The 12,220-nt window shown below is 34.5% G+C and overlaps 1 protein-coding gene across 3 annotated transcripts in view; it reads left to right on the top strand.

Annotated features, from left to right (window-relative positions):
- Positions 1-12,220, top strand: part of LOC149776341 (peroxisomal bifunctional enzyme-like) — a 57,014-nt gene that overhangs the window by 26,815 nt on the left and 17,979 nt on the right. For all 3 annotated transcript variants that reach the window (XM_089942857.1, XM_089942856.1, XM_089942858.1), the window contains 3 exons: positions 1,221-1,340; positions 6,947-7,099; positions 10,189-10,257. In XM_089942857.1, the coding sequence (XP_089798983.1) occupies positions 1,221-1,340; positions 6,947-7,099; positions 10,189-10,257 (342 nt within the window). The remainder of the gene's footprint in view (positions 1-1,220; positions 1,341-6,946; positions 7,100-10,188; positions 10,258-12,220) is intronic.

The raw sequence follows: 12,220 nt of genomic DNA, 5'->3' as shown, positions 1-12,220 counted from the left end.
GATTTTATTTGTATTTTTATTGCATGCATGTTTTTTGTCCATTGAAAACTTTATGACAAAAATCATACCAATGTATAGCGATATGGGTTGAAAGAAAACCAAATAAAGCTTAGTGTTATATCTTTATTTCCTTTTCAATAAACTATTATTTAACAATTTTTTATCATTTCGGCAATACAGCAGTTCAGTATATAACTCTGTTTTCAATATATCTCAGTTCTGACTGTAACGTGGTTGGACAATGAGGTGCACATTTTGGGCCACAACTACCACATTATAATTAGGAAGAGCTGTAAGTTGGGGTGTGTGTCTATTTTTTAAATTTGCTATAATTGGACATTAAAATGTGCACATGTGGGTGATATATGGACATGTTTCTTATCTGAATTACCACTATTAGAGCTTTAAGAGGTAAGTGTTAAGACTGGTCGGCCTGGTGTCAGGATAATGTGACTGGGTGGGACATCATGCTACATGTCTGTGACATGATGCCCCAGTGCTAGACGTCACTATAAACTGACACACTGCAGACATCGTAGTGATATGACTGAAAAATTGTTAAAGCTACATTAAAAAACAAAATCCAACCACTGTTAGAGCTATAGTCGGATTTGAATTCATTGTAAACAGATTTCTCAGAAAGACATTGAATGAAATTAGAAATACTTGCAGCTATGTGAATCTTTAATTCAGTGGTTCCTAACCTTTTTTGACCACAACCCTAAAAAATTAAATGTTATTTTTTATATTATTATTTTTTAGCCTCACAACCCCATTTCCACATTTTGATTTTGCCACCCTAAAATAAAATTCTGGTGACCCTCCACTACCCTCTAGAATGTCCTCATGGTCCTGATTTGGGTTGTGACCTGGGGATTGGGAACCACTGCTATAATTTAAAAAGAAAAGTAGCAGAGAATTCAAACTATAGAAAATTATGTTTATGCATATCAGTTAGTGCTAAAATGACATAAACCAGCTATCTTCATTTTTGCCAGTTCACAAGCTGGATTTAAACTAGTGTAGAATAATTCTGACCTAAAGATACAATAAAACTATTAATCCAACACAGAGAGAAATCAATAAATGATTGTAAGGGTGAAAAAGGTCCCAGTATTTGGCAGTTTCCACTGCAGTGATTGAAGTTTATGCAGATGATGTAGATTTGAGGAAGTTAAATTTTGTGAAAACTGTTAAGCATAACCTGATGTGTTTTTCAGGTGATAGAAGCAGTGTTTGAGAACCTGGCTTTGAAGAAAGAGATATTTGCAAAGTTAGATAAGATTTGTAAACCACAGACCATTCTTTGTACTAATACTTCTTCTCTGGATATAGATATGGTAAGTACAGTGGCAGGCTTAAATATGCTGAAGGCTTTAAAGTCATCGTACATTTTTTCATACAATGGTCAGGCAGTTTTCTATTTGAATAAGAACATTTTATTGTCAAAAATTCATAAAATACAATTACAGTTGAATGTGCTTATAAAAAGATGTTAAGCACTGGTCACCCATTTTTTTTACAAGCAAAATTTAATAAAAGACCCTGGGTGTAAATAGTTATTATAATTACAGTCTGACTAAAATCAGTTCGGTATTATATTTATTAATTGGTAAATATCACAGAAAATATATGATGGGTGTAACTTTGTATAATTTATGATGGGTGTAACTTTGTATAATTTAGGCATTAAAAAAGAAAATTAATTTAAACTTTTCATTACATAATGTAAATCTAAAAATGTTAGCTTAAAATGTTTGGTTGATTTATCAAGGTAATTTTTTGCAGAAATTGTACGCTAATCCCCCTCTTGAACGGCCTCCCTGACCAGCGGCCGCCCGCTCCTTACTGCCAGAATCCATTGGCACTGACAAGTCTGTGTTCAAAAGTCCCCCACATTAAAGTCCATCTGGCTAACTTGACCAGTGGACAGCATATTAGTGCAGTAATATAAAATTTACCCCTCACAAGCGGCCACATTTTATTTTAATATGTATCCAGAACCAGTATTTTATTCATAACGTGTGTTAAATAATCCGATTTTGGTTTCCCGGTGTCAGGTTTTCGTTACTGAAAGAAGTGAAGTACATGTACCACTAAGGTTAATATTATATCATTTAAGCCTCACGAGAAGCCACATTTATTCCATAAAGCCAAGAAAAACTCAAATCCGATTGGCCTTACTGCTTTTGTATCATAAGATGTCCGGTTTAGTCACTCTGATAATACAGTTATTGAACAGTAGTAACAGCTGAGAAGTGGCAGTATCGATACCCAGGTCAGCAGGAAAATGGTTTGATAGCCTTTATGGCTTCCCCATGTAAGATGTTGAGTTTGTTCACTTTGATAGGTAGTGGCTATTACTACTGACAATAATTGTCATGATCACAAATCCTAACGGTCGCGAGGTCAGTCTGCGTGATGTTAATGGTACATATCGAAGCCGTTTTGGCTTCTCTCACTTTGTGTAAAGAAATGTATAAAAACAATAGGGTACCAGACTGCGACTAATGAATCTGATCACAAGATCACTTCCTTTAACCGATTCGGCCCCAATCCCGTCTGTAGGCATGATGAGGCTGTATCCTACTTCCGAGCTCTGCAGCATCAAGGTCATTTAAGATACTCCAGCTTGGCTGGTATTGCAAAAAAGCAGACAGACATAGCTCTAAAATGATACCAAATATTCTGGAAGTTCTAGTTGCACTACAAAATACAGAGGGAAAAACCTCATTTTTTGGACCCGTTTTTTTTCCACCCAAAATTCGCTCGAGGTCGGAATGCAATTTTATGTTCGGATTTTAGACCTTTTGGCCTCAGATCTAAGGCATACTGGTCTTAACTGCACACAGACAGGCAATATCTTTGCAAAAACTATGATAAGCTGGGTATTTGGAATAAATTGCGGTCTCCATACGAAAATGATGAGTCCATTAAGCAAAAAAAATAAAAATAATAAAAGAACTCAAACTTTTACCCTTCTGCTCATGCGCAAGCAAAATAACCATTGGAAAATGATGTTTCTAATGCAACTAGGCATTAGTCTCATGGAAAATCTGTTGAAAGCCGATGTATTACGATGTATTCAGAAATAGCCCCCCCCCCAATGTCTTTCCTACGCACATTTCAGGCAAAAACAACAAAAACCTCTGGGGCCAAATGAGTTAAAAACACATGGCTATTTGTTTAAATGCATACATAATTGTTTTATCAGTCTTGTAGTTGTCAACATGAATAACTTACTGCAAAAAGATCAACATGTTATCAAGGAAAAGAAAAATTCTCAGTTTAGAAGAGAAAGTAATTCAACTGACCAAAAGGGGTGGTGGTTCGAGGATCCTTGCAGAAACCTGTGATGTCGGAAAGACTCAGATAAACATTGTTGTGGAAGATAAGGGAACAATTCTGCAGAAGTGGGAAGGTGGAATGGATAGAGAAAGGAAGATTGTTTGAGCCAGGAAATGTTTATATCCTGATTTGAATGACAAGGTTTTTGAATGGTTTTGCACTGTACATGTTAAGAAAATTCCACTCACCAGTCAAATGATCCAAGAAAAGCAACAATTTTGTCAGTTGAAATGGGATATGGCAACTTTACCGAAAGTAATGGAGGGTTGCACAGATTTTATGTCCGACACAATATTAAGTGTTCTGTCTTTAGTGGAGAATCAGCTGATGTTAATAATGAAGTTGTCGAAGGTTTGAACAAAAGAGTAAATGATATATGCAGGGGATATTACAGCAAGGATATTTTTAATTGTGACGAGACTGGTTTGTTTTTTAGACTGTTACCAACAAAGTGACAGATGATGTGATTTGTAACATAATTATAAAGACAGTTTTAAAACTATATCAATGGTTATTCATAACATTCTTTTGAAAATGATGAAACAATTTGTTTTACATTTATTTCACAACATGCATGTGATTTTTAAATGAAAATATTAAATGTTTTAGAATTAAATATACTTGTGAATTTCTTCATATGTATTTACCACTCGCATTTGTCATCCTCCTTAGGCCACTTCCCTGTTGCAATTGGGGTGGCCTTATAAGAGGGGGACTACTGTATTAACATAATTATGTAACAAAATGACTTGTATATGTTTATGGAGTAATACCTAGACCAGTGGTTCTACAAGTTTGTAACCACAGATTTTAGTAGCAATTATGAGATGAATGCATTGTTTTGGGATGCAAAATGAAGGAGTGGACTCATGGATGTTTCCGATGAAATAATGCAAAGCGAAGGAGTGGACTCATGGATGTTTCCGATGAAATAATGCAAAACGAACAAGTGGACTCATGGATGTTTCCGATGAAATAATGCAAAACGAACAAGTGGACTCATGGATGTTTCCGATGAAATAATGCAAAATGAAGGAGTGGACTCATGGATGTTTCCGATGAAATAATGCACGTGATATTCATGGTTTTGGCCGTTGGTATTTTGTCATTTTTGGTTTGATAAATCCCTTGTGCTTGAATAAAGTAACCACATTTATTTGCTCTTTGTTTCTGAAAATCTTTGCCACGTGATATTCATGGTTTTGGCCGTTGGTATTTTGCAAATACTTTATGCTTCTAAAATTCTGTAATAAAAGACTTGGCAGAATGTAATAATTACAGATTTTATCAAGAATTCGTAACTAGCATTTGAATGAGTTAAAATTGCCTTTTGTGACCTGGAAAATTAGATGGCATCAGCTCATGGCACCAGAAAAGACTTATGTAATCATGTGCCTTTTGTGTGTTTTGATATTTGTAAACAGCAGTTAAAACAAATAATTCTGTTAATTCTTCAGTTTCATTTTTTTCCTTAACATTTTTAAGTAGAAGAAATTCACTTCATATTTTAGTGTTAAGTCATGTTGGCTGAAAATCGATTACAACCACTTCATGAACAGCCTTGACATTCATGCAGCGTAATTGATTTCAGTCTCCATGAACACTACAAAGTTCAGTTACAGTAATATTAAAAACAAGAATAAGCAATGGTTGATTGAGTTATATGGTGCTTAATTCTTTGAAAACACTTAACAGTAGAAGCAGAACAGCTTGCAAAATCTCCCAGAATTCATTCAAGTCTTTACACAGATGACTTGCTAATACAGTAAAACCTGTTATGAGTGACATCTGCTATAAGTGACCACCTGTCATTTCTGACCCAATCATAATGCACGGGTCAATTTTATTATATAAATGCTGTCATAAGTGACCTCCTGCTCAATGTGACAGGGACTTTCAATATCTTGGCAAAATATGCATTTTGACACTGCTGTGAATGGCAGCATCACAAAAATGGGGATAAACTCCACTGACCTTTATTTAAACCCTATAACAATGACCGATTATACCATACCTCACTATTCCCCCCCCAAAAAAAAAAAAACGCTGGCTACCAAAATCTGAAATTTTGTAGGTATATTTATAATATTATATATTTTTATTGTAAACCAGACTAAAGTACACCTTGATTATTCCAGCACTTAACCAGATTCCCGGCCTTATCATAGCTACCGCCAATATGTACGAGTAGGACTCAATATCCAGCTCTATGAATGACTCTATTGCGAGAACAGAGACAGAAAACACTGCAGCTTATGTAAACATTAGTAATAATAACTGCATGATAAGTAAAGATTGTTCTGATCAAAAGCAAAAAGTTAAAAAAAAGATTAAAAAAAAACAGAATTCTGGCTATTGGTTTGATCTTTGTGACAGATGGTACAGTCCGTAAACTAGGCTAATGTACATGTCATGAATTGCCATTGTAGTGCTGAAATTAAGGTAGTAGTTGCATATATTGTTTGTCTTTTGAGTCTGTATTAAATGGGGATGAATAGGGTCTTTGTCTATTAAACCAGCATGTGAGAATCGTTGCAGAATTTAATTGATAGTGTTAAAGGCTTGTTATAATGATTACAGTCTAGTCACCAAGCTGTCGTCTATTCAAGTTGGTGCGACTGGGTTATACACTTTGTTTATAAAATTAATCCTGTATGTCTTCTTTGAATTAAGCTGTTGACTTTTATCTCTGAGTAAATGATTATGTTCTCTGTTTCTGGTACCAAAAACTTACAACAATGGTACTAACAGGTGCCTCGCTTGGCACTCAGCATTAAGAGGTTAGTGTTAGGACTGGTTGGCCTGGTGTCAGAATAATGTGACTGGGTGGAACATCATGCTACATGTCTGTGGCATGATGCCCCAGTGCTAGACATCACTATAAACTGCCACACTGCAGACATTGTAACGATATGACTGAAAAATTGTTAAAAGCTATGTAAAAAATCCAAAACCACACACATAGTCTGTTTCTGGATGAGATAACTGTTTCTTTTTATTTCATTAACTGCTAGATATGCAATTATGCAATGCATGTGTATAGATTTTTCATATTTTCCCAAATCGTTTTAACAGTCAATATTGCAACTGTGCAATAACAATGTTGACACCTGGTACCTTAATAACAATGGAAGAACCTCCAACTAAAATGAACAAATTTTAGTGCTGGAGAAAATAATGAATGTAACTGAAAGAAGTGAAAAAGAGCAGACCACTCACAAATGGTGGTTTAAATGCCAGTAAAACATATTTAGGGTGTTATAAACAAAAAGGTATAAATCAGAAATGATTTCATATGCTAATGCATGTACATGTGATCTTCAAATGTAAATGTGATGTCATGTTTAATGATACCGGTATATCTTATTGCTATATAATTTTGTTTTCAGATGAATGCATACAATATTTTAGCAAGAACTATTAATAAAGAATAGAATATATGTGCAGCGATTATGGTTATTTTTCTTTAAATTGTTCTGAAACTGGTCTTTTTGCACAAAAATGTTTTAAGAAACCATTTCTCGAGAGACCATTTTTTGTTGTTGGCAGAAGGTGCAGTCTCTTATAACAGGTTTTACTGTATATATTACTTTCACAGATTGCAGATTCAACCAGTAGAAGAGACAAAGTTATCGGCACTCATTTCTTTGCTCCCTCTTATGTTATGAAACTACTAGAAAATGTGTATGGAGAAAGCACATCCCCTGAAACAGTTGCTACAGTAATGGCTCTTGGTAAAAGGATTAAAAAGGTAAAATTCTTCATTTTTATTCAGTAAATTCACTTATTTTCATTGATATCCATGTTTTTGTATTTTTGAGATAAGTTTTTGTCAGTACTTGAACATGTGAAATGGGGAAGGGTTCCTGTTGATTGCACAGAATTATTCATTAATTCTTGAAATTGTGATTGGAACAACCACAAAAATTGGGACCTTATATAAAGCAATGAGTTTGTGGTACTGGTATTTAAATAAATTTTATATTTGTTCCCTCACTTTTTATCTAATTTGTTGATATCACTATTCAACACTAAGCAGGCTTTCAAACTTTTTTGAACATTTACTTGCCCAAGGCCAAATCAATTTGAGATTTTTGCTTGTCTGTGCAGCTATCTACTTTCCATGCTCAAGTATAAAACTACCTCCCAAAACATATCCATTGAAGATTGTGATATTCGTTTGACCTCAAATAAGAACACATCACATAAAATCAATCACCTTTTATGCAAATCTTTATGGACATGATGGCAAATTACCTGACAAGAGAGATCTTGACCCCAACCGATGTGAAATATGAATGCTATTTCGAAAAATCAGAATATGAGCTTTTATTTTTCTCCTTCTAATACATTGCCCAGACACATAAGTTAGGAATATTAGCCTGTGACCTGGCAAATCCAGCCCTACTAAAATATGAAAATTGTCTTATTGTCTATTTTTAGATAGACAAAGGGCATTAACTCTTGTCAATTACCTACTCTTGATACCACCAGGTGTCACCAGTTTTTAGCATTGCTGTGTCCTGAGACACATGCAGTGCAAAAGCCTACGACAATCAAGCCCTTTTTTCTGTTTCTATCGACCCATCTAACGTTAATTTAGCATTTATAATGCAGATTTATCTATCTACTCCAGGTTATATACTTTATTTTACAATTTCTGCCAATATTTTGAGAGATTTGTCAGGATTTCGTCTTGTAGGACCACCGCCTCACCATGTTATCATTGACCTTACACAAGGTCATTATGGGTTAGCATTCATTTGACTTTATTCACTTACTCTGTCTGCTACAGAGCTTTTAATAGTGAATTCTGATGTGTTGCTTGATAATTATGCTTAATTTATTTGTATTTCATGCTGTTTTGAAAGAACTATTATTAACCAAGCATGCAGCACAAGTTTTAAATGTTTTCTGATATGACACTTCACTGATCTGTTAGTTACAACAGTGTTTTTAGTGAAGGGAGTCATATGCTTGGTGTACTCTGACATCTATCTGGATCAGAGTAGCCTCAGATCTGTGCCTTCAAGCACTACTTGAAACACACAGAGACAAGTCGTGACATGCGCATAATCACTTCTGCCTGTTCAAGGTTGGAAAACAAGGTATCAAACCATCTTGGTTGAAGTGGGTTATATGCTCAGCATACTCTGCGATCTCTCAAGATCAGAGTCACCTCATGGGGATTACAGCTCATAAGATTAGAGCCATTTCTGCGAGCCTCACTTTCGAATGCAGTGTTTCAATCCAAGACATTATAGAAGTTGTTGGCTGGCATGGAGAGATCAAGGGGTATCGGGCTGTGTTGCCTGGGTCATTAGGAGATTGGGTTATCTTTCATGGGGAATCCAGGCACTCATCTCCAGAAGGACACCTGAGGTAGAGGCTGGATGCTCAGCACCTCCTCCTATTATTATTCTCCTAATGTAATATGATTGGGTAACATATTCGAAGGAGAATGCAAATTTTTTAAGTAAATTGTTTCTCTGAGAATACTTACCCAATCACATTACTTAAAACCCTCACAACCACCCTGCCATACTAGCATCAGCATTGAAGTCTTGCTCAGCTAGAAACTGGCAACACCTGAGGGTATTAAGGGGGGAGGGGCAATGGGCAAGAGTTACTGCCTTTTTTCTATCTAAAAATAGACAGTAAGACAATTCTTGTCTTTAAGTAGGGATGGATTCGCGAGGTAGCCAAGAAATATTCCTAACCTAATGTGATTGAGTAAATGTTCTCGGAGAAACATAATTTACTTTAAAAATTTGCTTCTCTATCTATCAGTTTATTTTAAGAATTATACCAGGCTGATTCAGAGTGCTTTTTAATTTAATTCTTTCTTTGGGAACCAATTTATCCCACCATGTGACATGCTAAGAGCTATTGAGAAAAAGCTGCAGTGTGTGGTATTCATCTAATACTGATGTTTAGCATGTTTGTTTGGAGATAATAATAATAATGATAATGATAATAGTTTTATTTTGTGAAGTCAACTCAGTTATTATTTACTCATCTCCTCTGGGACCCTATTTTGAACAAACTATTTTGAAGACAAAATAAAGCATGAGATTGAAGTTAGACTTAATATCATAAAAATAAGGACATTGAAGTTAGACATAGCTATCATAAAAATACTCTAATTAACCTGTGATATTCACACCTTTCTTCAGCTGTCTCAGGTGAATCTGTCACTAAACTAATGTGATTTTAAATGTCCAATATTTAGTTGCTTTGTGATTAAATCGCTTTGGTACACTTTTGCAAAATACTATCAAGCATTACAAACATTTTGGTGATCCAGATATTTTGGTGTTGAAGTTATGGTTCTCCTACATACAAAGTTGTCTGACCCCCAAAAACGGAATTGTACTCTACCAATTGCAGTCACATAACTTGAGGTTAAAAATATGAATGAATCCCCCCTCCAAAAAAAGTCAGAATGGTTGGCATTTCTGAAACAGTATATTTTTTTTTTGCTGATGGGTCATCTGGATATATAATTGCCGATGTGAAAATGAACTTGATTTGGCAGTCAATAGGAACTGTGATTTGTCAGCATCAGTTAACATTGCCATTGGCAATCATTGTCAAAGTGACAACATTTCCAGAGTTTTGGAAATAATATTTTTATTTTCAGGCTGTACATGATCATTGTTGATGCCTAATGAATCATCTTATTCATTACACACACAAAAATTGACAAAAAGTAAATGTTGGATAATTTTACTGATTTTATCTTCAGAATCTTCTCTGTTATGTGTAAAAATAGATATCAGTTAATGATTAGACTATATGATGCATTCTTAAATTGGAACTTCTCTTACATTTTTATAGATACCAGTTTTGGTTAGAACATGTGATGCTTTTGCCGCCAACCGAATGCTAAATAAATATCAGCAAGAAGTAAGTTGATATGTAAGACTTGATGCTTTCTAGTTTTAGATGCAGATCTTTCCAAACACATCACATACATTTAACCAATCTCTTGTGTCATGAAACCATCTGGACAGCTATCTCGGTGTTCATTCTCAAATTGTTAAATTGTTGATTTTTTGTAAATTATCATTGAATGATTTTAGAATCATTAAAATTATCACATTATGTTATTAGTTGTTTGTTTTTATGCATGTGGAAACTCAATGATGTTGGATTACTCAAGTATGAATTTTTATTTTGGAGTTTGGTCTCTCCGTTTAGTGATTAAAAGACTTGAATCTTCAAATTTGTTGAGTCCAAGAATAACATCATGAAACAAAATAGTTAGTTAACGTGTAAAGTCAAAAACATTTTTACTGTCTTTTTAAAAAACTTGGTTCTCATTTTTATTTCTCACCATACATCATAGTATTTTTATATCTATGCGATTCTGCAGGGATTAAGGTTTCATTGACTCAGTTATGTCTTTTCATGGTAATGAGTGCCAGTTACGCCTTTATATGCTAAACACAATTACAATCCATCTAAGTAAATTTGCAACTTATTTACTTTTCTTCTGTATAAAAGCTTGGTTTTTTGGTACAGTAGAGTGAGCAATGTTTAACTTACATTGTGGCATTTTTAAGACTGTACAGTGTTTTGTTGACTCAGCATGGTCATTCAAGGTAAAACATACTGGCATACTTGTAGCTTCCCTTGGGTCAGTGGTTCTTACTGGGGTTTTCCTGGGTTCTTCCTCCACCATTTATACTGGATGCCATGTATAGCCTATCATTACAATGCATTGTCTTGGTTAATTTTAGCTAGGACTTGAGATATATTTCAGAGATGTCATGATAATCCAGATAAGTTTAAATACTGAACCTGAACTTTTTTAACATACGAGGACACACATCATCTTTTCAGGAAATGATGACACCAAAGAGGATGAGGTATTTGATACAGTAAACTGAACTTCATCGACAAGGCTAACCTTAAAATGGCCCTATTAGACGCCATCTATAGAATCAGAAAGATATATTGTACTTATAATACTGCTACTTTTTTCATTCAGTATCTAAAATGGCCAGATGTTGTCACAGCAAAATATGTTGCAGCAAAAAATATCAAGATTTTAAAATGTATTATATCACATACATGTTATATGACAGAACTATGTTTTTTCTTCTTATTCTTTTTCCCTCCTATTTTGAGTCGAGCATAGGGGTGAGCGTTATACACACCAAAATATGGTATATTTCAGTCCAGATTGGTAGATGGCTTTTTGTTTTATGCTAGGTTGTGATATACTAAATTTTTGCAGGAGAAATAATTTTGATAATTTACTCTAGTAGAATAGCATTTTTTTCACTGCCCTGTCAATGCATATCAGTAACATTATGTCCAAGAAATTTGAGCTAATATTAAACGCCCATTTGGTCTAATGGTAATTATGGCCACCTTGCATACCAACAAACCAAGTTCATATACCACAATTTGCATATACTTTCTTTTTATATATGCTGTCTTACTTTCAACTAGGGAGGAGAACTATTTTATTACTGATATTTTTCTGAGTGAATGTACATAGAACACAGCAGAACATGAAGGGTAATTTGCTGACAATATCATGCAGAATACAGTAAGAAATCTGTTAACTAAATCTGTTATGATGATGAATAATATGCTATTGACTTGGTTCAGGCAAATCTGCATTGAAGAGGCTATGAATGAATTCAATTTCCAGCATTCCAAGACATCAGTTACAGGAATTATGCCCCCTGATTTTCCTTCTCATTTTGTCTTGGTTCATCTGCCATGTAATCCTTTGAAAAGTCATTTAGTTACAGTTTCATCACCATACCAATAATGTATTGGATGTGCCATTAAAACCAACAAAAACTCAGCAAAAAATGCCATTTTGCTTTTTTGCTGCATTACTTTATCAAGG

The sequence above is a fragment of the Sinohyriopsis cumingii genome, chromosome 18 (genome assembly GCF_028554795.1).
Source record: "Sinohyriopsis cumingii isolate HCF-2022 chromosome 18, ASM2855479v2, whole genome shotgun sequence".
NCBI classification, from domain to species: Eukaryota; Metazoa; Mollusca; class Bivalvia; order Unionida; family Unionidae; genus Sinohyriopsis; species Sinohyriopsis cumingii.
The sequence above is the reverse complement of the archived record's forward strand: the minus strand, read 5'-3'. Positions and strand labels throughout refer to the sequence as shown.